This window comes from Sturnira hondurensis, unplaced genomic scaffold (assembly GCF_014824575.4).
Source record: "Sturnira hondurensis isolate 20B ecotype Veracruz unplaced genomic scaffold, ASM1482457v3 Scaffold0007208, whole genome shotgun sequence".
Lineage (NCBI taxonomy): Eukaryota > Metazoa > Chordata > Mammalia > Chiroptera > Phyllostomidae > Sturnira > Sturnira hondurensis.
In genome coordinates, this window is record NW_028079839.1 from 4,421,221 (window position 1) to 4,448,748 (window position 27,528).

Consider the following 27,528-nt stretch of genomic DNA (forward strand, 5'->3'; position numbering starts at 1 on the left):
CCCGCCATTGGCCCCGTGTGGCCCTTCAGGGAGACACGCGTGCACACAGGCCAGCTCATGGTCCCTCACGCGGTGCACCCTGAGCAACCGGGAGGCGGCCCCGGCGTGGTGCCAGAGGTGTTCGGGAGGCAGCACGGGGGCCAGCTGTGGGGACGAGCGCAGACGGCAATGCCACAGATGGCACTCCTGCCCAAGGCCGGCCCTCCCGGGGACAGCCTCCTTGCTCATGGCTGCTGTGGGCTGGGCCTCGCCCGCGTCCTCCACGGAGCGGGGATCTGCCGTTTTCGTAACATCCGGCACCCAGTCGTCGTCTTCTTTCACGGACCCCGCTGTGCCTGGAACCCCTCCTGAAACCCAAGGTCACCCAGATTTTCCTCCTGCGACCTTCCAGCAGGTGGCCTTTTCGGTGCAGACCTGCGGTCCGTGCCCAGTTTCTCTCTGAGGGAGGCGCGAGGTCTGCGTCTAAATGCACCGTTGCGCGCATGGCCGCTTGGGGGCCCCTCGCCGAGCCTGGCGAAGGCCGTCCTGGGCCAGCCGCTGCCTTTGCTCCGTGTCTCCATTCTGTGTGGATCTGTTTCTGCTCTCTCCCGAGGCCCTCCGGTCCCGTTCCCTCGCCCACACACAGTCCAGTTTGTGCAGAAACTTGCCCTTCAGGCGCCAGAGAGCCCTGGGTCCCTGGACAAAGCCTGCCTGGTTTCCCTGTTTTATTGGCATGTGTCGTTGGGCTTGGTTTGTCAGTGCTCTGTGGAGAGGTTTGCATGTGCGCCCTTGGGAGATATTAATCTGTACTTTTCCAGGTTCTGTCTTTCCCTTGTTTGGATCTTGGAGTAATCATAGCCTCCTAAACGTGCCTGGGGAAGTAACCCTCTTCTTCAGGAAAAGATGATGCTAAACTCATGTGTTTCCTCTTTAAATCTTCGATCAAGTTTCCTAGCGAAACTGGCCCCAGTGGTTTCGGACTTTCCACCGTGAGTGCAAGTCCTTCGGTTGTCACAGAACCACTCGGTTTTCCGTTCCGCGTCGGCGCAGGTCAGGTGGTTTGCGGCTCTTGGTAAATGGCCTGTTCGTTTATGTGGCTGAGCGTCCTCGGGGCTGTGCAAAGGGACGTTTTATTATTACCCGTGTGGTGTCTCTGGTCGGCAGTGACTTCCCCTTTTATTCCTGAGGCTGATAATTTGTTTTTTCTTCTATCAGTCTTGCTAGAGATTTGTCCATTTTATTGATCTTTTCAAAGAACCCAATTTCGGTTTCACCCACTTTGCTCCTCGTTCCTCTGGTTTCAGTTCCATCAGTTTCTGCTGTTACCTCTCCTTCTGTCCTTCTCCTTGGTCAGGTCTTATTTTGCTTTTTTTTTTTTTTTGTTAAGTTGGAAGCTCAAATTATTAATTTGAGAGCCTTCTTTTTCCTCACGCGTGCACCTTAACACTACATTTTCTCATACTCGTTGCTCTCATTGTGTCCTGTCCGTTGTGAAACACCGTGTCCTCCGTCACGTTCGGCTGGTGGCATGCTTTCCTGTCCCTCACGGTCCACCTGTGACCCTCGGCTCACTTCTGTTACCTTTCTAAAATTACTACCTGGCCTCACTTCACCGTCGTCAGAGAACGTGCCCACGCGACTTCTGCTGTGTAGGTTGGCCGGGCTGGAGTCACGACCCAGAGCTGGCACGGCTCACTCAGCCAGTGCTCCGCTGGCCCTGGGTGGAGTGGCCAGGCGGAGTGGCCAGACGGAGTGGGTTTGGTTGCAGCGCCCTTGATTCGCTGCTGGCCATTTCTGCTCTTACTGGAAAGGATGCGTCGCGGTCCCCAAGTACGGTGGTGGGTTTGTCGAAGCCTCCACTCAGCTTTCGTCAGCTTTTGCTCTTTGTACGTGACCCTCAGCAGTCAGATGCGGGAACGTGTTCAGCGGGCCTGTCCCCTTCTCAGGCTGCCCCTCCCATCTCCGCAGGGTCTCCCTTTTCACCCTGGAAATGGTCTCCCCACCGTGCCTGACACCAACCGTTCTGAGGTTCACGTTTACACGGAGTCATCTCCTGCCCCGTATGTTACTTTTAACCTGGGTCTGTTATTCGAAGTGGATTGTTTAGAAAGTACACACTGGGGTATTTTTTCATTCATTCCATCTTTTCATTGGTGTCACTAAACCACTCACATTGAGTGTGATTATTGGCACAATCAGATCTGGATGAAAGCACATTTGTTTCATTTTACCATTGATCTTATTTGTTGCCCTTTATTTGATTATTACATTTTGTTTTCTGTCTTTTCCCTGTTTCTCATTTCTCTTTCCCCTTTCCTCCCTTCCTTCAAGCTATTTCAACGCCTTTTTCGTGTTTTCGTACACCATGTACCTGGTGTTTTAATACAGTCACCTCATTCTATGGTTTTTCTTGTGGTGGTTCTGGGGTCGTGGGGCGAACTTGTACAGTCGGACCGGAACCGGCATTCTCCCAGCTCTGCGGCAGGATGTGGGGACTTCCCCCCACCCAGACGGCTCCTCCTCGCCCCGCCCTGGCGTCACGGTGACGTGGGGTTTACATGCACTGATGCCCGACCTCCGTCCGATCGGGGCGTGACTTTGCTTTCAGTCACACCAACACAGGGCCCAGCACAAATAACGCCCGTTTTGTTACACAGTCCTTTATTACAAAGTCCTAAGTCTGTGATTCTGGCACATACCGATATCACCCTCAAGCACACCACGTGACGTGTTAGGTGAAGTGTTGAGATGAAACTGTAAATCGTTCCACCCGCAGCGTCGCCCCAGGAACCGCACTCCGGCAGGTCACGCCTCTGCCGGGCCTGCGTCCCAGAGATGCCACGGAGGCGCTGACCACCTCTGTCCTCCCCTTCCGCCTCTGTCCTCCTGGTCCCAGTCCCTTCTGCCTCCTTCCCCCGCCCACCCCGGCGGTTCTCCTCGCTCAGGTCGCTGGGAGTGGGCAGTCTGTCTGAGAGTGCCGTCCTTTGAACTTCACTCTGGAAGGTTTTGCCAACTGCATGTAGAATTCTGAGTCTCGGTTTTCGCTTCCAGCCCGTTGGCGTTGCCGCCTGACCTCCCTCCGACCTCAGAAGCTTCCGCTGAGAATTCTGCAAAGTCCCCTACGAATAATACAGCGTTTTTCTCTGGTTGTTAAAGGTTCCTCCTCTGTTCGGATGTCAGCAGCTTCGTCGTGATATGTTTCGGGGCAGGTTTCTCGAGCTGAGAAACCTGTCTGCAAGTCGCTCGGCTGCTTAAATCTGTGGTTGTACATCTTTGGCCAAATTTGGAAAAACTTTTTTTGCTATTGTTTTTCTTTTCCCTCTCCTTTTGGAACTGTGGTCATGTAAATGTTAGACCTTTTGGCTTTGCCCCACCAGTCCCCCTGGCTCTTTTCGAGTGTTTTGTTGGTTTTTAACCTGTTCCTCTGGGTTTCTCAGACCGGAATCTTTCTGTTGGCTGGTCCCCAGTTCCGGTGACCCTCCCCCTGCTGTCCCGTTCCACTGCTGAGCCCACCAGTGTGGCACGTGACCGGCAGGGCTGCATTTTCAGGGCCGAACCCCCCTTTGAGTCTCCTTTGTAACTCCCGTTTCTGTGAAATGCTGGGCCTTCTCCTTTGCTTCAGGGGTGGCCTCTCTTCTCGCCATGTTTTCACCCCGGACCCTCTCACGCCATCGGTGGCATGCAGCGCGCCACCACGCTGCACACGTGAACTGTGTCACAACTGTATTTCTCGATTACACCTCCAAAAGCCGGGGGAGGGGACAGGGGATTCCAGCGTCTGGGCCACCTCGGCCCTGGCATTTGCTGGTTCTGTTCTCCCAGGTGAGTGTCGATCTCCGTTCTGCCCGGGCCCCTGCCCAGTGCACCCCGGCCCCACCCTGGGCTGGGGTATCTGCACAGGCCGCCCTTCGCAGAGCCCACACGTGTGGTGCAGGCCGTCCCGAGGTCCCCTCCACATGTGGCATGAGGGGCACGCACGCCGAAGCTGGGGTCTGTGACACAGCATCTCTCTGAGGCCGGCTCGGCACGCGCATCCTCACCGCCTGCTGGTGCTCAACAGTCCGGGCAGAGGGACGGTTTCGGGAGCAGTGTCGGTGGGGCCAGGGTCTCTGATGGTGTCTTTCAAGTGGGCACCCAAGCCAGGGTCTGAACAGCCATGTCCTTAAGACAGAGGCACCCTGGGAGCAGGACGGCCTCTGGCTAAGCCTGCCCAGACCCCACAGCACAACCTCGGCCGGCAGCGCCCAGGGCCCAGAACAGGCCAGAGAAGGGATGAGCAGGAGAGGGGGAGGGGGAGGAGCTTCCAGAAACCAGCCGCCAGTGGCCACTCCGCATGGCTGTGGGTTTGTACCTGCTCCTGGGGCGGAGGGTGGGGGAGATGGGAGAGGAAAGAATACTGTTTTAATGGCAGCCGACGATGGTCCAGCCACTGAAGATTTACACGGTCGCCGCCCCCTCCAGAGCACCTCTCTGTGTGCGAGTTTATATGGCCAGGCTTCCCTGTGTCGCAGGAGGGTATGGGACAGCTGGGTGTGTGGCCCCCCCACCACCCCAGAACAAGTCCCATTTCTGCAGCTGGTTTCGCGCAGGGCGGGGTTCACGGCACCGACTCTGCTCTGCCCTGCCCACATGGGTTCACATGTCTGCTGCCTGCACGGTGAGTGTGCGTCTGCCACGGCACCGACTCTGTGCTGCCCACACACGTTCACATGGCTGCTGCCTGCACGGTGAGTGTGCGTCTGTGAAGCCAGCCCTTGACCTCTCGTTCCTGGTGTCTGCCTGGCCCATGCAGGGTGCCCAGTGGTCTCCTGTGGAACTGGGCAGTGGCATGGAAGACACTTGATAAGCACGTGTGCATACACGGACACGTAACTGTTCTATCGTGCGACACGCTTATACTTGGGAAGGAGGGGTGTTCCACGGGGTGGGGCAATGCCTCGGGTCCGGCGCTCCCAGAGGGTGTGGGGTGGGCCCCACTCCCAGCCTCCCCTGGCTGCGGAAACCCTGCCCACAAACCTCGCCTGGTAGCCGACAGGCTCAGGGAGCTCCAGGCTGCTCTCCTGCACAACAGGGTGCGTCCCCTGCTGAGTCAGACGCAGCAGTCACCGCAGCCAGCGGACAGCCGGCGGACAGCCGGCCTCTGCTCCCGTCTGAGAGCTGATGGCCCTCGCGCCTCTCCCGGGCAGCCGGCCCCGAAATCTCTTTTTCTTCACCTTGTCACCACGGTCCACCTCCTTTGCTCTCTGCTCCCAGGTCCTCTGTGAGTTGGGCGCAGTGACAGCAGCAACAATGATGACGGCTAACAGTTTGGTGTCAGAGCCCTTTCGGAGGAAACCGCAGTAAACAGTGTGTTTGCCCAAGGAGCTCTCCCCGCCGCGCCCTCGCCACCATCCCGGCGCTAATGAACCCGGCGCCGTTAATGTGGTTTCTTCAGTTAAATTGATTCATGAATTTTGAAGAGAACATTATCTAATGAATTTTCTTTGAATAGAAAGCAATTAAAAGGACAAATCAGTCTGATTAACCCCAAAGTCACCCTCCTGCCACAAACGGTGCACAGTTTGAAATTATATCATAAAAAAACTGGAGCACATTTACTGTCTCTTGCCCTCGCGTAATCCACGTAAATTAATGAACAACAGAGTTAATTTCTTTGATGACCCTTTTCTCGTATCACCTGGATTATGCTGATGTTTAATTTGCTTAATGTTATAATAAAGACTAAACACATTTTTTCCGGTGAAGCGATTATCGTTCCCTTCAGCTGAGAAGTGAGTTTTATTATTTAACACGCATGTAAGGGTGTGTTTCTTCTCAGAACCCAGTGGCACCGGCCGGCTTAGCAGCCAGTGTGATTAGCGCCGTCCTGGGTGCTGTCTGGGCACCGGGCCTGCCCGAGGGGCCCTCCACTTGGCCAGGGCCATCGGGGCCTCCTGCCACCAGAGGGCTCGGCGCCCCACCATGGGGGACGCTGCTCGTGTGCCCTTGGGAAAGACCAGAGGTGTCCATCCAGACTGGCCGCCTTCAGGGCCCGGGCTTCTCTCCGGCCGACTCTGCCCCTGGGAAACGGCTCCCGCCCCGGGGACGGTGGGAGCGAGGGTTTGTCCCGAAGCTGCATGGAGAGCGAGTGCAGCTCCGTGTGGTCAGAGGGTGAAACGGGAAAGAAGTGACTTGGTTTAGCAGCTCTGCTCCTCGCAGATGCCTGTGGCCAGGGTCCCCGCCGGCCCCTGGCTGCCATGGCTGGGTGTTCTGAGTCTGCTCGTGGCCGAAGGTGGACGCCAGCCTAGCGTCCCAGCCCGGCCGTGGCTGCTTTCCTGCCGGGCCCAGCCGAGGTGGGAGTGAAGCAGCGGGGCTCAGGGTTTGGAAGTCAGCGGGCAGGGACTGCCCCTCACCCTGATGTGCAGGTGCCAGTGGGTGAGAAGAGGCCGCAAGTGTGCAGTCAGCGTGCCCTGCCTCGGGCACGTTCCCCGGGCCAGGTGACTCGGCGACAGGAGCGTGCGGGGTGCTGTGTTTTAATGAGGGGCGACACCCCTGTCTGTATCCGTGCATGTCTCTCTCGGGACTGCAAGCATTTCCTCGGAGCGGCTGGGGCAGGCTGTCCACACAACCTCTTTCTGCCTCTGCCCCCAGACTCATTCACCGGACACGTGCTGTGGAGGCTGCTGAAGGCCGTGGACTTCGGAGAAGTGATTTCCTACCAGCAGTTGGCAGCCCTGGCGGGCAGCCCCAGAGCCGCACGGGCCGTGGGTGGGGCGATGAGAAGCAACCCTGTAAGTCCGGGTCAGCACGGAGGCGGGGTGCGGGGGTCCTGGCGCCGTGTGGGGGTTCGATGGGAGCGTGTTCCCCAGGCAGCCTGGGCGGTGGCTGGCAGACAGGAAGCGTTTGTAATGCGGCCTTGGGACGGGGAGGGGAGTGTGGGCAGCGCCCACAGGTGGGACCCCACTCGCTTTGGGGAAGGTGGCAGAGAAGCACTCCCACCACCTGCCCCCCCCACCCCGAGAGGCCCTTCCCTCAGGGTGGGGTGCCTCAGGGAGCACATGGGGGTGCAGCCTGGAGACGTGGCGAGCAGACCCCCCAGGTGACGCATCACCGGGGAGCAGAGGGAAAGGCCCGCCTCCTGGAGCTCACGTTCTAGACAGATTCCCTTGTTCGGCTCCCCAACCGGGGCCACCTCCTGTTCTGAGGTCCAGCCCTCCCAGGCTGACCGTCAGAGACGGCTGAACTGCTGTGACCTGGGATGGTCACCGATTCGGGCATGTCTGGCTCTGTCCCCAGGCCCTTTCTCACCCTGTGCCTCCTGTGTGCCTGCGCCGGCTTTGCTGAGAGTGAGGCTCACAGCCACGTGGAGCTCCTGTCCCATGTGGGGCAGCTGTGCCTGGAGTGCCCACAAGTACAAGGGTGCCTCCGGTCCCTGTCAGGTCACTCACGGGCCTGCGTGTGGGCGGGGCAGCTCAGCCCACCGCCGTCCCAGCAGTCACTGGCAAGTCTCGAATGTCACAGAAGCATGCCACCCGTTCAGAGGAGCACACAGCAGCACAAAACCCTGGGACAGGAAATCACGAAGCAGGGCCTGCTTTCTGAAGCCGTGGCTTTGCTGCCTGTTTTCAGAACTGTTTTCACTCTGGCTCTCGGGGGCAGGCCGGCGTTCCTGCACCGCCGCTGCCGCCTCCTGCCGCTTGGGTGGGCAGTCGGGGCAGAGCCGGCATCTGTGGACCAAAACGGCGCTGTTCTCTCAGGAGCAGCCTCAGCCGGTTCCCAGTGGATGGTGCGAACCGAACGGCTGTCTAGTCTGGAACAGCCTCTGCCACGTCGAGGAGCCCAGGCCTCTGGAGCAGCAGGCGACTCACGGCTTCCACCTGCCGTGCCTCCCGCGGCCCACGGTCTTGGAGACGAGGGCTGATGGGCCCCATTAGCGGGTGTCCGCACCCCGCCCGTGATTCATTGCCACGTGCCAGCCTTAGCACTAGCATGTGCCCTGCCATGCACAGGGCCACATTTTTACGGAGCATGTGGCATGATTCTGAAAGAAGTTTCTGGAAGTGTTTTGTTTGCCAATAAAGCATAAACATCCCTCCCTTTGGACACCCCCATCATCTTCCAGGTTGTGACTCTGTTCGATGTTGCAAGGCCACCTGGACGCCGTTGTGGCTCCGCTGCTCACCCAATGTGGGGCCACAGGGACCGAGCTTTTGCACCCACACACTTTGTCACCGTGGGTGCTGGCCTGGTGGTAATTCTCCCTCCATCCCTGCCGCAGGCCAGGTTTCTGCCGTCCATGCCCCGTGGATGGAGTTGCCCATCTTCCTCTGTGACGCCAGTTTGATGCCCCAGGGGCACCCATGTGAGGTGACACCACCTGTGCCCTGAGTGTGCACCGCATGCACACCTTGCTGGGAAAGCAAGCTGGCCAACTGAGGGATACAAATGAGCCCCTGCCTGCCTCTGTACCCATGGTTCTTCGCTTCTACTATGGGGACGCTGTGGCTGTTCAGCCATCACGCCTGTGGCAGTGTTCAGGGACATTTATTGTCCTGCGACCAGCACGACACTCTCCCCCTGCTGTTCATCTGACTGTCCCTGGCGAGTGCGGCCATAGTCACTGAGAGTCAGTCACAAACCGGACCCCCAGTGTGCGGAGTCCTCCTGTCGGCCCCCGCTGCATGCCAGAGCTGAGCCCAGCAGTGACGACAGACTTAGCAGGAACTTCTGGGCGCCCCGCCTTCTCACCGCTCCCCCAAAGGCAGCCGGAAGTGGTGGGCCTTCGGGCCTCCCCATGGCCTCTCTCTGTCACGGGCACTGCAGGGAGCCTGCAGGGACCTGCACCCACTGAAGAGGCTGCATGGAGCCAGCCACGGCCAGAGCTCAGAGGTGTGTCAGCCGCTCCTGCAAGAAACATGCATGGCTCATGGCACTCCACCCTGATGAGAACGCGCCAGTCCTCAGGGCAATAGAAACCTCCTGAGGGTGGACTGTGGGGTCCCAGAGGTGCCTCAGGCCCAAGGGAGGAAGGGGAGCTGGTCCAGGGCTGGACCATGCCTGCCATAGACGTCCTGCATGGCCATGCCCCTCCCTTGGCACTGACAGTGGGCCCCCACACACACAGCACCGAGTGGAGACCCACGGCATGGGCACGCCTCTGTTCAGGTGGAAGAGAGCAGCTGTGCATCTGGGGCGGGAGCGGCTGGACACAGGAACCGGAACGCACGTCCATTGGGCAGCTCCCAGCGACACAGACACACTCAGCATCACATCCTGTGTCTCACCGGGGAAGGGCATGGTGTTTGCTGGGTGTCGCCCCCCAGACACTCGATTTTCCCCACGCTTTCCCAGAGGCGTGCGCTGGCCTGCGGAGGACAGTCTGGCAGCCTTCCAGGAGGAGCTCTCCCCAACCCGGCAGGGAGGACGGTCCGTTTTCTGGCAGACTGGACTAAGGACACCGCCCGCGCTGCCCACAAAGCCCCTCCGCTCACCCTCCGATGGAATTTGCTTAATGCAGTTCAAAGGCGATCAATACGGTGCGTGGAGAGTTTCCCACCTTCTTCTAAACACGGCGCATTCGGGGGGAGTTCGTTTATTCGCAGATGGCCATAGGCCTTAATGACCCCGCGCCGCGCTCTGCCAGTCACCCAGATGGTTGTTGATAAAGATTTAGCATCATGTTCCGAGTGTCAGGGCTGTCAGCGGGGCTGGACCGTTTGACCAGAAGAAGAAAACGCACAGGGAGCTATTGATTACAGCTTCCCAGTGTCACTTGCTCTCCAGGATTTAGGTATTGATGAGGCCGCGAGTGAAAACAAGCCCTCTCCCTGTGGGCCGCTACTGCGAGAACAAAGGCGAAGTCGGAGAAATAGTCGGCCGGCCCCCGAATCAGAGGGAATCCGCTATTGATCGAAAGGCCCTTTCGTGTTATTTTTGTTGGAGACAAATCTGTGGGTTTGGAAGTTTTATAGCCTTTGAGGAAGGGGCTCTGTAAGTGATGGATCCGCATGGCGGGTGAATTAGATTTCACAGCGTGGAGGTTGCAGGGCAGCTGGGATATGAGCTGCTTGGTTATTGATAGAAATTACATTTTAGGCAGCACAGCCACTGACGGAGAGGGGGCACGGAGGGCCCCCCCTCCTCGGAAACATCCTTAGGGCCCCGATAAATTGTGGCGGGTTTCATTATTTTAATAGTGGGGAGCCTGCCGCCGACATGAATGGGGACCGGGCGGCGCTCCCGTGTCTGGCGGTAAAACGGTGCATGTTCGGTCGTCACCCGCTCCCCATCGCCATGTGTGCACATGAGGACACCTGCTTGTCCCTCCCAGCCAGCCAGCCAGCCTGTCACCTGCGTGACATGCAGAGAGCGAGCCAGGCCCACATCACACACGTCTGTGATTATTTCCCAGATTGTCAGCAGGGCGGGGGGAGGAGCAAAGGCCACACGTGGAATCTGTCAAGTAGGAGACGGGATCCAGTGCCGGACGTCTGCAGAACCAAACCAAACGAGAGGCCCACCTCTTTCAGCGTCAGAAATGTGGTTGTATGTTGTGTCTGAGGCCGTCCTCGGCCATTGGTGATGTGACCGTGTGGCCGTGGTGCTCAACCAAATCCCTCCATCCGAGCAACTGCTCCGTTCTGCAGGGTCTGGCCCCCTCCATGGAGGGGGGAGTGGTCTGCGGGGATGGGCGGGGTTGCCGCCTCGCACTCCGTCAAACTGCACGGAACAGGAAGCCGGCCGGCCGAGACGGCCCGTGGTACCACGGCAACCCAAACTTCCCTGGGAATGGGACTAGGATGCTATGCCAAATTACACAGCAGGCTGGCCAGTCCCCTGCCCACCCCCAACCCCTGGAGCAGGGTGGGCTCTGAGGGCAGGGCTCCACCTCTGCCTGGCAGGAATCCTTCTTGGCCTCCATCATCCATGTGAACTTGGGCAGGGGACTACTGGGACCTGGGGATGACCGTGCCCCATGTCACGGTGTCCGCTCCAGGCACAGAGCCTGCTGTCCCCAGTGGCATTACTGGGCAGCATGCCCAGGACAGGTACCAGGGTGCCCAGAGCCAGCCCCTGGTCAGCTGGGCTTGTGTGCTGCCTGGCTCCGTCCTCCACACGGGATCTGCAGCGATGGTGGAGGCCGGAGGGGCCCCCCGGAAGTGGAGGGGCCCCAGACACCATGAGAGGCTCTGGGCACGTGTGCCCTATCGCTTCCTCTAGACACACAGCTGTCAGCAGCTGGCCACTGTGTCCAGTTCGCCGAGCTTCGAGGGCGGACACAGACCTCCCCTCTACAGAGCTGCGGCGATGTGGGGTGGGCCGCGGGCAGGGCCGAGAACCTGAGTGCCTCCCCTTGGGGGCCTGGCATGCCCCGAGTGTTCACTCTCTGACAGGCACTTTGGCAGGGGTCAGGCCTGAAACAGGGATGGGGCAGGGGGGCGGGACCCCGCGGGCACCTCCCAGGGGTGGGGTCTGCTGCTACTTCTCAGATTAGAGGCCGCTACCCACCATCCTATGGCCTGAAAGTAATATTAAATTTGGTGAGTGCACTTTATAAATCTCTTACCAAATGAAATTACGTCTCTAAACCTTTATGCACAGGAATTGGCTGGAGGACGCCCCATGTTCACCTCAGGGCTTGTGTCCCACCCAGCCACCCCCGGGCCCCAGCAGGGACCGCAGAGACCCGGGGGCGGGGCAGCACTGGGGCAGCACTGAGGCAGCCTGGACCATCCCAGCGTGGCAGGGGCTGCACCGCGGGGCTCGGGGGCCAGCCCTGGCGTCCCAAAGGCCTCCCCAGCTCCCAGACTGAGGGGAGCCGCCTCACTGTCTTCCAGGTCCCCATCCTCGTCCCGTGCCACCGAGTGATCTGCAGCAGCGGAGCCCTGGGCAACTACTCCTCCGGGGGCCGGGCCGTGAAGGAGTGGCTTCTGAGCCACGAAGGCAGCTGGCGGGGGCAGCAGCCCGGGCAGGGGGCTCCCGTCCAGCCAGAACCTGGCATGGGGCCCCAGGGGGCGCCGGCAGCACCCAACCCTCCAGCCAAACCTCCATCTTGGCGGGGGGAGTGACCTTGGTGACGTAGAAGTGTCAGGCCTGTCAGCTGGGCCTGTGTGAGGCCCCGCCTCATTAAAGGGGCAGCTGTGTCCTGTCCTTCCTTCGTCGTCCCGGCCCTTTACTGCAAGGAGAAGGGGGCAGCCGCCGTCCTGCACATGCATGTCCCCATCTCACCCTCTGTCCTCTCAGTGCTAAGATCTGTCCAGGCTGGGGTTGGGGGGACTGGGACACGTCTATGCCTGCTGGGAACAGCTGGCTGCCACCAGGGCCAGCTGTGACCACCAGGGCCACGGCCACCGGGCCTTGGCCCACATAGCCCTCCCCAGGCTGTGGCCTTGCTGTTCCCCTGAGAGGCTGACCACCCAGCGTGTCCCCACCCTCCCTCCTGGCTGTGCAGGGTGCAGGGTTCGGGCTCACACTCGAGCCTCTGTGAGGAAGGGGCAGCCCTCATTTGTATCCCTCAGTTGGGCAGCTTGCTTTCCCAGCAAGGTATGGGTGCGGTGCACACTCAGGGCACAGGCCGTGTCGCCTCCCTGGGCTTGGGCGCCCCTGGGGGAGGGTGCAGAGGTTTTGTAGCTCTTTGTCCAGCTGCCAGGAGCCGTGGTGTCCGGCGTGGCCACCTCCGATCCCTGTGGAGGTGACAGAAGGTAACCAGCTGCCAATAAGATCTCGAAACATCAGCCACCCTATGGGCGTGGCTGTGGGTGTGGCCGGGGCAGCTCGCAGAGGGGTGGAGTTTTGCCCCTGCTCCTGGGGTTAGCGCACTCCAGACAGCGCCCCAAGGTGGAGCCTGGAAGTCAGAGGTCACACTCAAGGTGGGTCAGCACCCTGTCACTGGGGCATCGGGGACTGTCTCCAACATCTGTGCACCACAGTCTGCTCCTTCATTATCATGTTGTCATTCCGCATATGATTGACTGTCTCTGGGAAGCGAGGGGACAACTAGAGCAGAGGGTGTGAGCTGTGGGGACAGCAGACTGCGCCCGCTGCGCACTGGAAGGCGTGGTTTCATCGGGCGTTCCCCCGGGACAGCACCCGCCACAGCAGAGCCGCTCAGGGCGGGGGCGGGGCGTCACCAGAGACCAGGATGGAATGCAGCCCTGCCGCGTGTCCGGTCAGGGGTGTTTCGTGTTTTGTGTTACCCTGTCCACAGAGGACCGGGTCGCTAGTGCAAAGCAGCGCGAGGCCCTCCCTGCCAGCGCGCCATCTGTCACGTATCCATCGTCCCCATCGGCCAGGTCAGTCCTGGGCTTTTTCCCCTTGAAAATGGAGTGGCCTGAGCACTGGCCCGTCACCTGCGGGTTTGGGCCCTTCTGGGGACTTCCGTTTTGAGGCCAAGTCCCTTCCCCGCCGGGACAGCGTGGAGCGCGGCCCCTGAACTTCCCTGACGCTGCACACGCCCACACCCCACGCCTCCCACAGCTCTGAGAGCTGGAGGCGTGGGCTTGTTTGGCTCTCACCAGGACAGCGGGTGTGTGGGGGAGAGGAGCCAGGGCCCGGGTGCACTTTGCGGCTGAGAGTTGCGGTCTCAGTTCTCTGGGGAACAGGCTTCCCTCCATAATGGCCGTCTCTGGGCACCACCAGCGGGGCCTGTGCCTGGTGCCCCAACAGCAGGAGCTGGCTCCCCCAGAGCAGCAGCCTGGCAGCTGGAGGAGGGTCTCGTGCCAGAGCTTTCCAATAGAGGGCGCCATAGCAGTGCGCCCGGCTGTGGTTGGGGGACCCGGCGGCCACTCTGGCTGAGGATAGAGGGAACATGGTCAGCAGGGGGGACTCTCGCACAGCTCTGTGACAGCCCCACGGCACACATCGTGCCATCGGGGCCGCTGGCAGAGGCACAGGCCGCCCCGTGGCACTGTCAGACCCTCATGGCGCTCCAGACGCCCCAGGGTGCCCACATGCTCTGCAGAAGCTGCCCCCGGGCCCGCGGAGGGTGGCCCCTTGCACCAGGGAGCCTCCCACGCTGACCGCCAGACACCAGGTGGGCCCTGCAGAAGGGTCCGGGCTGAGGCAGCCATGTGTGATTGGCAAGGTCCCAGCCCCCTGGGGGGACTCGGCCACCACGGCCGTGAAGGAGGCCCTGTGGTTCGGGGTTTCCTGCCTCCCGGCTCCCTCGGCGCCATCAGAGCAGGCGGAGCAAGCACCCCGGCTTCCCACCAACAGGCACAGCCGGGTGCAGGGTACGGGGCAGGTTCGCTCTCTGCAGAGGCCCGATGACAGCCGGCATAGCTGCTCGGCACCGCAGCTGGGTTTGTGAAAATGAGCGGGGAAGGTACAAGAAATGCAGGGATGCTTCTTGGGCCTCAGCCTGGGGGGTCCCCCACAGGTCAGCTTCCCCAGCCTTCCTGTGCCTGGCCCTTTGGGCACAGACACAGGTCCTGAGGGCACGTGGCAGCCTGGCCGGCAAGTGCCCTGCTCCTGCCCCGCCCCCCCCCACNCCCCCCCCCCCCCCCCCCGGTTTCCAGAGCCCAGGCAGGGAGAGGTTCGGGAACAGAGTGTCTGGCTCAGAGCCTGGCTTGCAATGGACCGGGCGCCCTCCCACGCAGAAAGTGAGTGTCGTGCAGGGCCATGGGGCTCTTCTCCGGGCCTCTCTTCCCTGTCAGAAGCAAAGATGTGGAGTGACCCGCCCCCTCACCAGGTCCTGTGTCCGCATCGTGATAAAACCACCATGCAGGGTGAGTCCCTGACAGTCGAAGAAAGTCTGATTGTCTGAACATGGGGTGTCTTGGCAGGGCTGAGGCCTGGGACAGGGCGGTGGCGGGGCCTGCGGGAGGAGCACAGCACACGGTGGACCGCCGCGAAGGTGGCTGGATGGTCGGGTTGCTGGGGCAGCGAGCAGCCTCCTGTGCGGAGGGACACCTGAGCAGGACTGTCAGCATGGGCCCACTTCCAACCCAGTGGAGTCACTTGACAAGCCTCAGGAGGCCATTGCGGCTGCAGGTGGCTTCTTGCGCCAGCTGCCTTGCAGCCCGTTCTCCCCCACGGTCTCCGCTGTGCACCGTTTGCTGCCCAGGGCCTCCTCCATCCAGTGGCCAGGCGCCTCCAGAGTGGGGCGTGTGTTGTAAAACCGTTGTTTTCTGAGCTTCGAACCTGTTGGTGAGCCTCGGCGTTTCTCCAGGGCTTGCTTCCTGTCCCACGGCAGCGTCAGGGTGGGAACATGTCCAAGGGAGTCTGCCCCTTGGAGGGGGGGGTGGGCATGGCCTGGGAGCCCCGCGGGCTTCATCCCACCCAGCTTGGAGGAGCTTGTGGTCACGTTCCTGCAGGAACACAGCACGGACTCCATCGTCATTCTGGATGGGTCCTTAGACCACGCCCCCTCCCACCTCCTCGGCACCAGCATACCCACCACAGGGTATCCGCAGCTCGGACCGCCATGCCAGCAGCCGAGACGCCGCAGCTGCACCGATGTGAAAACCGCTCCTTCCACTCCAAGCTTGCCGAGGAGCTTAGCACCAGTCTGCTCTCCGGCTGCCTGTGGGAAGACTCGAAAGTGATAAGTAAATGGGCTTTATGTGGGCCACACAGGGAAAAAAATGGTTTCATTTTACTCAAAGGTTTTTCCCCAAAGACCAGTCAGAAAACCGAATGTGTCACCACGGCCTCGGAGCTCTGGGAGCTGTTGGGCCCCGCGTCACTGGCGTGTGTGTGTCCTGCTGCCATGGGGTCATGGTGAGGGGCACAGGGGCCCATAAACAGGGTAACTTTGTTTGGTCTCCCTCAGCCCTTACAGGGTTTTTCTTTCTTCTTCATGGACATTTGATTGAAAGTCTGTGTTTAGGAAGCTGAAGCTCACACCGATTCTTCCCGTTATCAGCTGGAAGGACGTTGGGATTTAAACGGAGCTCTGACCAGCAGCCTCTGTCTGTCTGTCTGTCTGTCTGTCTGAGGGGGGGTGGCAGTTGAAAGCTGGGCCCACAGCTGGAGGAACTGCAGGGACAGACACGTCTCAGTGACTGAGGACAGCCGCCCAGAGCCCCGGCCCCGTGGCTCCAGCTGCCGACAGATGGGGAGCGTCTGGCCTGCGTCACCCGGCCGGCTCCGGGCAGCCCTGGGCTCGGCGGGGAGGGGCCCACTGGGGCCGAGGCCAACCTGGCGGCGCCTTGATGGATGGAAGACCATCATTACGAGCCTTTCAAGTTCTTCGTGGACTTGACAAGTTCCACATGGATGGCAGTTAGGGTCGGTCCTGGAAATGGGCACCAGGGGTGGGGGCGCCGGGTCCTGGTGAGTCTCGGGGGCGTCCTGTTGGTGGAAGGAGAAGCTGGGACCCGGTGGGGAGCTCTGCCTTGGCAGCTGGCTGGGCCAAGCCCCCCGATTCAGTGGTGGCAGGTTAGTGGGGGCTCCCTCGTTCCTAAAAGGAACTGCTCCACTTGAAGTGGATGGTTCGCAAGGAGCTTCCCAGGGCAGCACAGGTGAGTTTTTGTTTATGTTCATAGGAAAATGACAGGCTGTAATCGGTGCCCCGGGGCCGGGAGCCAGAACATGGACACAGAACAAGGAGCTCCCGCAGAGCCGGGAAGGTGCTCCCCACCATGACACGTGCCCTCTTGCTCCTGGTCACCAGACCGAATGCCTGTGCTGTGGCCAGGGAGGGGCTACAGGGTCCTGGAGTGGAGCTTCCCACTGGCTCCTCCTTCCAAGGGCGCTGGGCAGAGCTCTCCGCACCTGGAAGAGGGGTGGGGCAAGGGTCCCTGGAGAATCAGGAGGCGGCCTTTGGCCTGGCCCGTCTGCTCTCCCAGCTGTACCTGGTCTGCTGCCTCACGTCCCAGCCCCGCCCCCCCACTGACCACAGGGCCCTCGGGCAGGCCGGGAGTGACCTCAGGACTGAGGGAAGAGCCTCTTTGGCGGGAACAGAGTGCCGGGGGTGACTGGCACGAAGGTCGGCAGCAGCCTACAGGGGAAGGACCGCGCAGGTCAAAAGTCAGCGCTTTGTCGTCCTGTTGGACTGAACTGTGGGCTCCCAGAGCCAGTCGAGTTACTCACGAGCGGCCGATCTAACTCTCGGGACACACAGGAGGGTGTGTGTTGACCTCAAGGGCAGGCTGTGTCCCCCACTGTAGGGTCTGAGTGACCCAGTCCCAAGCACACTCACCTGGGCCTCTCGGGGCGGTAGCCAGAGGCCTCTGACAGTGTGCAGGGTGGGTGCAGTGGCATCTGAGGCAAGCACAGGGTGCCGGGCGGGCCGCTGCTGGCCCGCCAGAGAGCAGCCGGCTCCGGCTCCAGACCGGACACTGCGTCCGAGCTGGGAACACGCCTCTGTGTACAGGCCCTCACTCTGTGATGGCTCCTCTCAGCATGGCGGCCGGGAGAGGTGTGGAGCCGTGGGCGCTTTGCCGTGCGGACACCTGCCTCTGAGGCCAGCAGCAGCGTGACAGGAGTCCACGCTTCCCAGCAGATTGGTCTCAGATGCAGATGAACTGTCTTCAGGAGGACAGGCAGGAGCTCGTGCTGTCTGGGCCTTGCACGTGCTCTGGGTGTCCTCCCCCTCCTCCTGCCCCTCTTCTCCTCCTCCTCCTTCCCCATCCACCTCTTCCTCTCTGGGCCTTCTCTCTGGACACGGGGCCTTCTGGCCTACGTCACCTGCTCCTTGTTCCCCAGGGATCCAGGGGAACAGAGGGTGGGCGGCCACCTTGGCCTGGCAGCGAGGCCCGGTCTGGCACAGAGAAGCCTGCCGTCTCCTCCCCGCGCCCCCGTGTTTTACATAATTAGGTAAGTCACTTTATGTCGCTGTGTCTCGTTAGAGAAGCTGCTAATCCTTAGAGCTAACAGGACTAACTAATTAGTGTAAAACACTGAAAATACAAGAAATTCAGGTGCAGAGTGTAATTGGCCGGTCCTCCCGGTACAGACACTTTCGCCGCCTCCCTGGAAGAGCCACAGGCGGGCTCCCTCCAGGAGAACGTGGAGGTGGCGGTGGATGCGGGCGGGCGGGGCTGGGGCCTCGGGCTGGCTGGAAGCGAGGCCTGAGCCCCTTTGTGGAATGAAGGGACCTGGGACAGAGATGAGGGCTTGGCAGACTGCCTCCGGATCCGGGTGGCAGTGACCTCTGACCCCAGGGAACCAGGCAGTGGACTGGGGTGGCCTAATTATGACAGGATTCACACCTGCAGGCCAGCCTGGGTGGGCCCAGGTGGGGCCCAGGTGAGGCCCCGGTGAAGGCAGGCCTGCACAAACCAGGTGACCCTCCGTCGCCTCCTCTCCAGAATGGAGCTGATGGGCAAGGCCGCTTGGACACAGCCGCTCTCAGCACTGCCCACCGTCCTCCTGTGTGAAGGGCAGATGCCGAGCTCCCTTTTCAGCTGGTCAGTTGCTCAGAAAAGATGCCCGAGCCCCAGACCAAGCCCCACGGCCGCTCCGGCCAACTATGGGCGTGGGTTTTCCGCCGGCACCCTTGGAAAACAGGCAGGCGGTTGAATGTTCTCGCCGGTGCCTAAGTGTGCCGGCTGTCGGCAGATCACTGACCTCTTTTTAACCGTGGTGACAGCGTTTACGTTTAAGATCAAGATGACGACCCTCCGAAGGGTCCTTTGGAAGCTCTCCTCACCATGGAAACGCACGGGGACCAGTTCGCAGAGCCCAGTCCCAGAGACCCTGGCACAGAGGGGACACTGCCAGCCGCAGCAGCACGGATCCCGGCTTCGGGGGAGGGAAGCCCACAGTACTCGTTGGGTGGCTGAACTTCCAGACCCACCTTGGCAGGGCTCTGGCTTGGACAGACCGGCTCTAGGAAGACACTCTGAGAAGAACTGTCTTTAACATGCAGAAAAGGAGCGTGTGTGCGGGTGATGCGGAGACGCACCGGGGCTGGCGGAGGTGAAAGGCCAGCTGACCTGGGACCCCCGGCAGGTCACTCACTGCAGGGCGACCGCAGCACTTCCAGCCCTGGGGCCTCTGCAGGGTTTCCTCGCCCCCACCCCGCAGAGGCCAGAGCTGACACCAGCCCCGTGGGCTCATCTCACCAAGCCGTCAGGGGCTCCCCTTCCAACCAGCAGCACCCACATCTCTGCTGTGAACACACACTTCTTTCCCACGGGCATCTTCGAAAGGCAGTTTAGAAGTCTGTAGCATCGCCAACAAAAGTCAGCATTTTCATTCACGATGGAAACCGAGGGTCCTCGCAACATCCCGAATGGCTCCCCACACACAGGAAAGGGAAGCGTTTTGCCCCAAATCACTCAGCTTTCATGTCGAAAAGCCTAGACCTGATCCCACGGCCTTCCCCTTGGGGTCTGTGCTGACCCCACGGCAAGCTGACGCTCATCCTGACCGTTCTAGGGCCAGTGGAGAGCAGCCCGAATGTGGCTGTGCGAACTTAGGACTCACTGCAGTGAACCTTCGAGCACCGCGAAGGACCGCAAAGGACCGCGTCCACACACTATTGAAAGCACAGTCAGCCTCTGTGCACAGTGACTTTGCACAATCATTTGGTGTTTCCCTGCAGACTTGACAGCCCTGGGCTTCCAACCCAGCCCTCCCCCCACCCCAGGCACGTCGCCCCCGGGAGCCCTGCACCCATTCTCGGCATCTGGGCCCAAAGGCCTGCAGCGCTGTAGCGCGGGAGCACACATCACCCACCCGAGTCCATCCGGAGGAAAACCAGCCCGTGCAGCGTGGCGTGCTCACGTGACAGAATACGGCACAGCTGTGACAATAAGCAGGCTGCGTGCGGTGACACCAGTGCATCTGAGGCGTGTGCTGGGGAGCAAACACGGCGGGCTGCGGGAGGTGGCCCTGGCGCACAGCGCTCAGTCTGTAAAGCTCACAGACAAGCCTCTTGGAGGTGTGTGTGACAAGCTGCCCTGGACGTGCGTCCCATCCCTCTCAGCAATGCTTATGCCCCAGTCTCTGTCCAGGGGACCCACGTTCTCTCTTGTCAACCAGACACACAAGTAGGTGAGTGGGACCGGCTGGCCTGGCCTCACAGGGCCTGGGCAGTGGAATCTTCTATCCGCAGGCCTTGGGTTTGGGAGCAGGGTGGGGCCCTCCAGGGGTTATCAGACTCATAGCCCAACGAGACGTGGGGCCATGGGTCCGATGGGACCGTCACCTGCAGAACCACACATGCTCAACACCTCACCTCGCTGGCAAGAGCAAGGATATAAGGCGTCACTTACCTCACGAACCAGAATGACCTGGGGCCACAGAGGACCGTCTAAGGAGCCTGGGAGGAGGGGTTAGGACCAGGGGCTATGTGTGCAGGGACAGGTCACCGGTCCAGGTGGCTGCTGACTCTGACAGGCTTGGTGCTGCAAGGCAGTGGCTGACAAGGGTCACTCGGACCCGTGGGTTCTGGATGCTTTCTCAGCAGCAAATGAAGTGAACCTGCCCCTTCGAGGAAAGCAACAGACAGTATTTATCACGGATGATAGAAATGTATGTTTTTGAGCAAAAATTAGAACGTTTAAAAACCTGTATCTGCTACTCTGTGCTCTACAGTCTTTGGATACTTAAGGACCTTTGTGACGAGCGTGGGGTGGTGGTACTCATACACCCTGTCGTCTTCCTGTGACATAAGGAAACTTGTTGACGTTTGGAGATCTGGCCCATGACCAGCCTTTCCAAATGAGCGCGGTGCTGCCACAGAACCCCTCGTGGGTCCCAGAACCTTGCACACAGCAGGCGGACCAGTGGGGTGCAGGGGAACGGAGAAGCCCGAGACGGGTTTCCGCTCCCGCACTGCGGCCAGACCTGAGGAAACCCCTGCTCCTGGGGTCTGAGTTGGGGGTCGTCCGCCGTCCTCCAAACGGCCCGCGGAACAACTCTCTCGCTTTCCACCCCAGGTCCACGCGGGGTCAGCGCGAACGGGGAAGAGGTGTCTTCCACCATGGCCAGCATCCGGGGAGACACAGCCCCGCTCTGTTCACTAATGTGTTTTTGCTCTGGGAAGTGGAGATGTTAGTAAATATTTGTTAACTCGGGCTCTTAGACGTTGGGGTGTTAACAAGTTAACAAACCCAGATTTCTCAGCGCCCCAGGAAATGAAGGTGTCAGCAGAGGCAACGCATCCAGCTGCTGCCGGAGTGTTTAGAAACCGAGTGGGGAGGGGGCTCTGGGACTCCATACTGAAGGGCTCTCTCAGGAGCCACGCTCACGCGTGGGGCCGGTTTCTCACTTAGAAGGAAGCACCTGGAGCAGGAATAGCGTCCACGTTGATAAGTCAGGGATGGGCAGTTTCCCTACGAGCGTTTACCCTTCTCTGTGAAGATGAAAACACCACTAAAAAAAGAAATACATTAAAAAAAAACGGCAGGCGATGGAACCTGCAGCCCCGTCCCTGACGTGCAGCGAGCCGGCGGGGGGACCAGCAGCTGTCTGCCGGCGCCCCCGGGTCTCTGCCTCGTGCCATAACTGGTTCCTGACCAGGTCCCCTTAAAATGTGTTATTGTTCGAAAATAAACCAAGAAACAAGGGCCGGTGATTTAGTACCAGGAAGTTAATTCCGGAGACCTCCGACCTCCCCACAGTCACGTGCCTATTGATTTTCAATACCGAGAGGGGGCACGCCACCCCGGGCGTGGGGTTCAGCGGATTCCAAACACTTTCTCCCTCATCAGCCAGCTCCCTGAGTACTTGGGCATTAAGACAACAAATGGCCACAGTTAACGGGGTGTCACAAGGCAGCCGGGTGGACGTGCCAATTTTCTAATGAAGTCGGGTTGTTGGCAAACACACCAGTCATCGGAGACTGAAGGAGGTCTTCTTTTGTGTATTTCCAGCCCTCTCGAGTGCTTCGACAGAGACGGGTCACAGCGCCGTCCAGGGGCCAGGCACCCAGGGAGAGGCCTCCACGCCCTGCCAGGCAGAGACAGGCGGACCCGGAGTGAAAGCGGTGACCGGCGGAGATGGAGGGGGTGTCAGGAGTATGTTTTCCGGAGGGGGGGAGGCTTAGAGGAGGGAGTGTTCTGGATAAACTCCCTGGCTCCAGCACCCACATTTTTCCTGCAAAGAAGGGGGGAAAGGCATCTCAGTGACTCTTCCCAGCTTAGCTTGCTCTCCATGTGGAAGAAGCCGTATTATTTTTCTCAGTATTGAAGGCAGGCAGGCAGTGCCTTCGAGGTCTGAACCAGGGTGTTGCTGACCACCCCCCACCCCCCGCCCCTGCCAGCCGTGGTGTGGGTGCTTGGGAGGGGGGCGGCACAGACGCTCCCTGGCCCCTCAGACAACCCCAGCCACTCGTCACCCCCCCCCCCCCGCTGCCAGCTGCCAGCTGTGTGCGTAGTGGTCGCTCCTCCCCTCTCTCTCCACCCCCCACCAGTAATAAATTACGGTTGCCATCTTGTATTGATTATTGAAAATGTTCTGTCCACGGGAGGAAAATGCCATTGCTTTAAATATCAGCATTACTAGGGATTTTAAAGTTATTTTTCACAGAGACGCGTGTGATAAAAATTTTTAAGCAATCGAAAGGAGTTGTCGGGAGGAAGCAGAATTATTAAATAACAAAAAAATCAATCCTCTGTTTGCTCTGGCCAGACGTGCGTCTCTCGGCTCCGGTGAGTAGTTTAAAGTCAGACACGGCTCACACTGGACTTTTTACAGGAACGGAGAAATGTATAATGAAATTCAACGAGGAAACTGGAAAAACAGCCAAATTGGTGCGGCAAAGTGGTTAATAGGATCATTAGCCTCCTCGCGGTATTTTTTTGGACACTGGGAGCCTGCGCCGCGGTCCTCGGGACCAGATTGCGGGAACAGGCCGACAGTTAGCAGCCAGCTCAGCAGTGCCGGGCACAAACTGCCACCTTCCTGTGGATTTACAGCTGCGGCTTCTGCTGCCTCAATTAGTTCTATGGCACACAGATGTTGCTTAAATGTTGCTGCTAATGATACTGCAATAAGCGTAAGATTCATGCCATATTTTGAGGCACGTAAATTTCTCAAGTGGCACAATTAAAGTGGAAATATTAGGTGGGGAGGGTTTGGCAGGCTCTCCGACTTGGAAGGCGCACCGCTCTGCAATAATGGGTCAAAAATTCATTCAAGTTTTACTGCTGTTCCGAGTTTTAAAAGACTTTTCACAGTTGAATGCAAAGTAGTAAAAGCCAGGGTATTAGGAAATGAGAGCGCTGCTCTGCTATTCAGACACGACTTCCAATTTCACATCGGAGTCACGTGCGCACTTCCCCGGGCAGGACCAAGGGGAGGGGGGCTTTGTCTTCAGGGCAGAGAGTCCGGGGTGGAAGGGAGGCCCCCACCGGGCGCGGGGCAGAGGCGGGGCTGCCCGAGGCTTCGGGGAGCATCCGGCACCTCACGTGGGGGAAGCGGGGCCAGGCAGGTAGGTGTCTCCACTCTCCCTCCTACGGTCTCCGCACGGGGGAGACGGGGTGAGCGGGTAGGTTCATGCGGGCCCAGCCCGTGCCTCTTACACACGCGCGTGCGCGCACACACACAGGCAGCTTGTGCTGCTGACACAAGTAGGAGATGAGCAGCCCAGGGGACCTCAGGAGCCTCGCCTCTGCCTGGACCGAATCTCCTTCAGGCTCTCGCCCTCATCTGTAGTCCTTTGTCATCCACACAGTCCCCTGCCTGTCGCCAAATTTTCTTTTCTGTGAAAAATCTCTCCTCCCGAGGAGAGCTTCTCTCGGCTGGCTGTCAGACGCACCTTTGATTTGCTCACACGCAGCCTTCAAAGGCCGGCGGTTCAAGGGGGGCTGAGGGGTGGCACCCAGCTGGCCCGTCTGTGTCCCGAGTCCTTGTGCAGGCTGACCCCCCTCACCAGTCACACTTATCGATCTGAACTGTGCGGTGTGGGACGCAGTGACCCTCGGAGCTGCGTCCTGCCACCCCATTAGAATTCGCAGCCACGCGGTGCACGGGGCTGGCACCTCGGCAACACAGTGGCGGCCCGTCCCTGTCCCTGCTGGATTCTCTTCGGGAGAAACTCTAAGGCTGTCCCCAATGGCGCTGCAGCTGGAGATTGTCTCGTAGATCCTGCCAAATATTTACTTCCCCTCCAGTGATACCAAACATTCGGCGCACCTCCCCCAGGCAGCCCAGGAACTCTGGGTTGGGGTCCAGTAAATCTGTGCCGTCCTTCTGTCCCCTGCCCCCTGTCCCCACTCCCTCCCGCGGTCCCCCTGGCTGCCTGCCTGCCTTGCTCCCTGCCATCCCCCGCCCAGCACTCTGTCTCCACCACTTCGATTATTTACTGCAAATCTTACAGATGTCAGTATTCTTGTTCTGCTGTGAAAAGGACAGTGAGTTCCCGCTGACCTGGGACAATGCACCTCACCAGCGCACAATGTGTATCTTACGCCGGCGGTGAAAAGCCTCATGTAATTGAGAGAGGGAGTGAAATGTCACCGCCGCACTTTCGTTGACACGGCGCTCTGCGTGGAGGGGCGCCCGGGGCCAGCGAGCGGGGCGCTGGTGGCCGAGCGTGTACCCAGGCCCTTGTAATTTAGCACAGACGAGGTGGCAGAATTAACCTGCTTCGCTTTTCCAGCTAACGAGCTGTCCCCTGCAGGGAGGGGCCGAGAGGAGGAGCCCACGGGGGGCCTGTGCACGCAGGCGGGGCGGGCGCCGGCCCCATCTTTACCGCCCTCCATGATCGTAATGCGCTGCTTGTGTGTGTTGTCCTTGCATCGCATTTGACGCGTCCTCGGATCTTTTATCCATCTCCGGTTTTCCACGAAGGCACGCTCCCCGCAACACTGAGAACCGTTATTTGCCGCCATCAATCACGGGTCCATGTGGTTGGTACCTGGTGGGATGGGCATGGTTTTAAGCAGCAAACTCCTGCACTTTGGGACCGCGGCCCCCCCCGCCCCTGGTGTCTGTCGGTGGGGTGGCGGATGCGGAGCGCTGGCCTGCCCGTGGGGCCAGCTGCCCACCAGAGCTGCTTCCTGCATCTCTCTGTCCCCAGGGCTCTGGAGGTGAGCGGCCGGCGCTCCCAGGCTTCTTAGGTTTGGAAATGAAAACGGAGCTCACCATGGGGTGAACGACAGACACTGAGCACGTGCGTGCGCTAACCCTGCACATGGTCCCATGAGAGGACGTGTGCCATCAGGACCCCGGCTGCAGGTGCCCCTGTCACAGTCCACACAGCCCTGGTTCCAGCAATCAAGGGGACTCAGGGGACAGCGTGCCTTGCACTGAGGCTCCAGTCCTGGCCTGGACACCACAGCCAAGTTCAGGACATTCAGTCCCTGGCAGGGAGGGTCTGACCTGGATGACAGCTGGGGCTGGCTTCCCCCTGACTCCTTGCGGTGACAGCCCCCAGCTTGGGGGCCTCTCATCTCAGCTGCATCGGGGCTGCCTCAGCCTTGCCTTGCAGACCACCTTGTCTGCAGTGGGTGTCCGACAGGCCAACAGCCTTCCTCCCATTCCTGGGCCCCAGGACGCCCGTGGGTGGCCTTGGGCAGGCAGTTCCCCAAGGTCACTTCTTTCTCTCTGACGGGACTCCGGTGTTGGCACTGTTACCCTTGGTCAGAGCGTGGGTCCCTGTGTGTCTGTCTGTCCCCCTAGGAGGCCTGGCTCTAGTTGAAGTTCAGATGAAGGGCGTGGAGGGTTGGCTGAGGGATGACTGAGTGTCCTCCTCCCCAGGTGGCAGGTAGCAGCAGATGTGAAGTCAGCAGCTTCGCGTGGATCGGGAAGTGATCAGAAAAGCCGCCCCCACCCCCGCACGGAGTGTCCCTGAGTGCCGCCCCCACCCCAGCCACCACCTCTGTGTCGCTGGGCCCACGCCACCGCTCCAGCTACAAACGTTGGAAAAGAAGTTCACCTTGAATCAACTTTCAGCATCAAATGGAAGGAAACCTCCCAGTTTCTGTGCTGTGTTGGTGTCCCCGAGCAGTTCACACTCATACTCTCCTGAGTAACAGATTAGTAGGAATTAACTGCACCCCAGACGAAGAGAGTTTTCTTTCCTCTATTACGAAGTAGCTTACATCGATACCTCGGTTAGGGAGCAACCTTTTGAAAGTGCAGTTCCCACCCTTTGTCATAGTTTTCTATTTAAAAAAAAAAAATCCAAACAACAAAATCAGACCATGGGCCTGGGGCGGCCACGCCGTCTCCTCGGGCTGCCCTCTCTCGCATTGCGAGGGATCGCACCAGCGCCCCTGAGTCCTCCAGGGCTGCAAGGCGAGGACAGTCACCCCCCTACAGCAGCGGAACTTCGGCTTGGGTTTAACGTCTGCCAAGGCCCATAGATTCTAGCAACAGCGGGCACCTGAGTCGGGCCTTCTGACCAAAGTTTTCACCTCGCCCGGGGAAGTGGAACGGACGCTGTGGAAGGGGTCTCCAGCCTGCAAAACCCGACCAAACCTGACCAAACCCGACAGCGGCGGTTTTCTCTCCACCAGTGGTCCCAGTTTTCGCTCCAACAAGGACGTGAGAGTGTGCCCTGGACCAGTCGTGGCTCTGGGGTCTTGGGGTGTGACTCAGTGCAGGATGGGGGATGGCCCAGCCCCAGGGGGGCTTGCATTCTCATGGAGAAGGTCATGAAGAAGAGGAACATCTGTAAGATCATTTCGAGTCACAGAGATGCCACAAAGGTGGGGCGGGGTTGAGGGTAGAACCAGAAGCTTCTTGTAACCTAGCATCTTGCAAGTCTATAGATGGGGTACGGATCTGGACACAGTGTTTGAGGTGGGCGATGGAACCTGCCCTCTCTGTGATGCCCTTGACCTCCACCGTGAAGGGCCCCAGCCCCCCATCCAAGGCCTGGATCTGCCCACCTGGAGCTGGTCCCCCTGAGTGAACCCGGCGATCTGAGGACTCGATGTGACTGGCCTTGTGATTTCTTCTCATGCTCGAAAGTTGGACAAGCACGTGGAACCTGCCTACGTTGTCACCACAGAAAGTCACTAAGCTGGTGCGTGAGGACGTTCCCCACATCTCAGGCCCTGATTAATTTGCTCTGCTGTTTATCTTAGAGTATGGTTACCCTAGCAACTGCCAGGGGGTCGCTGTGGCGTCTGCTGCGGCAGCCGCCGCTGGGAGAGCCGTGCACCGGGTGTCCAAGGGCAGGCACAGGCCTCCCTCCCCGGGGCCCGGAGCAGGCAGGGAGCAGGGCTCCCTGGCCCAGATGGTGGGCAGCAGCCTGCAGGCTCCCCAGCACCCCAGAGTCCTGGATGGCTCGGTGTCCGTCAGAGCCCTCCCCCAACTTCTGTCTTCCTCCCTGCCTCCCCCCGGCCCCCCTCCCTCCAGCACTGCCAACTCCTGGGCCTGCTCTGCACCCACACTGTCATCACTGTCCCCAACACTGTCCTCCCAGCCCTGCACTGGGTCAGGGACACCTCTCTGTGGTCACTGAGTAGATGGCCACCTGCCGGACTCGAGGCCCCGTGGAAGCTGCGGAAGCTGCATCCCTCTGTTCACCGCCTGCTGCCCCCCAGCCACTCACACATAGTAGGCCCTCAGCATGGAGCATCTGAGGGGGTCAGTGGTGCTAAATGTGGTAACTAGATCTTTTGAATACCATCTATTACATACAGCATTTGGTATGCCTACTTTCAACATTTTCTGAGGAAATAAATCGATTTTCCCAGTGGTTTCCAAAACAGCTGGATAACT

General features: G+C 59.9%; 1 protein-coding gene across 1 annotated transcript in view; it reads left to right on the forward strand.

Annotated features, from left to right (window-relative positions):
* MGMT (O-6-methylguanine-DNA methyltransferase) overlaps nt 1-12,093 on the forward strand; it is a 128,991-nt gene extending 116,898 nt beyond the window's left edge. The window contains 3 exon segments of the mRNA XM_037051210.1: nt 6,610-6,749; nt 11,796-11,901; nt 11,904-12,093. Coding sequence (XP_036907105.1) covers nt 6,610-6,749; nt 11,796-11,901; nt 11,904-12,040 — 383 coding nt within the window. The 3' untranslated portion in view covers nt 12,041-12,093.
* Nucleotides 12,094-27,528: the final 15,435 nt, after the last annotated feature.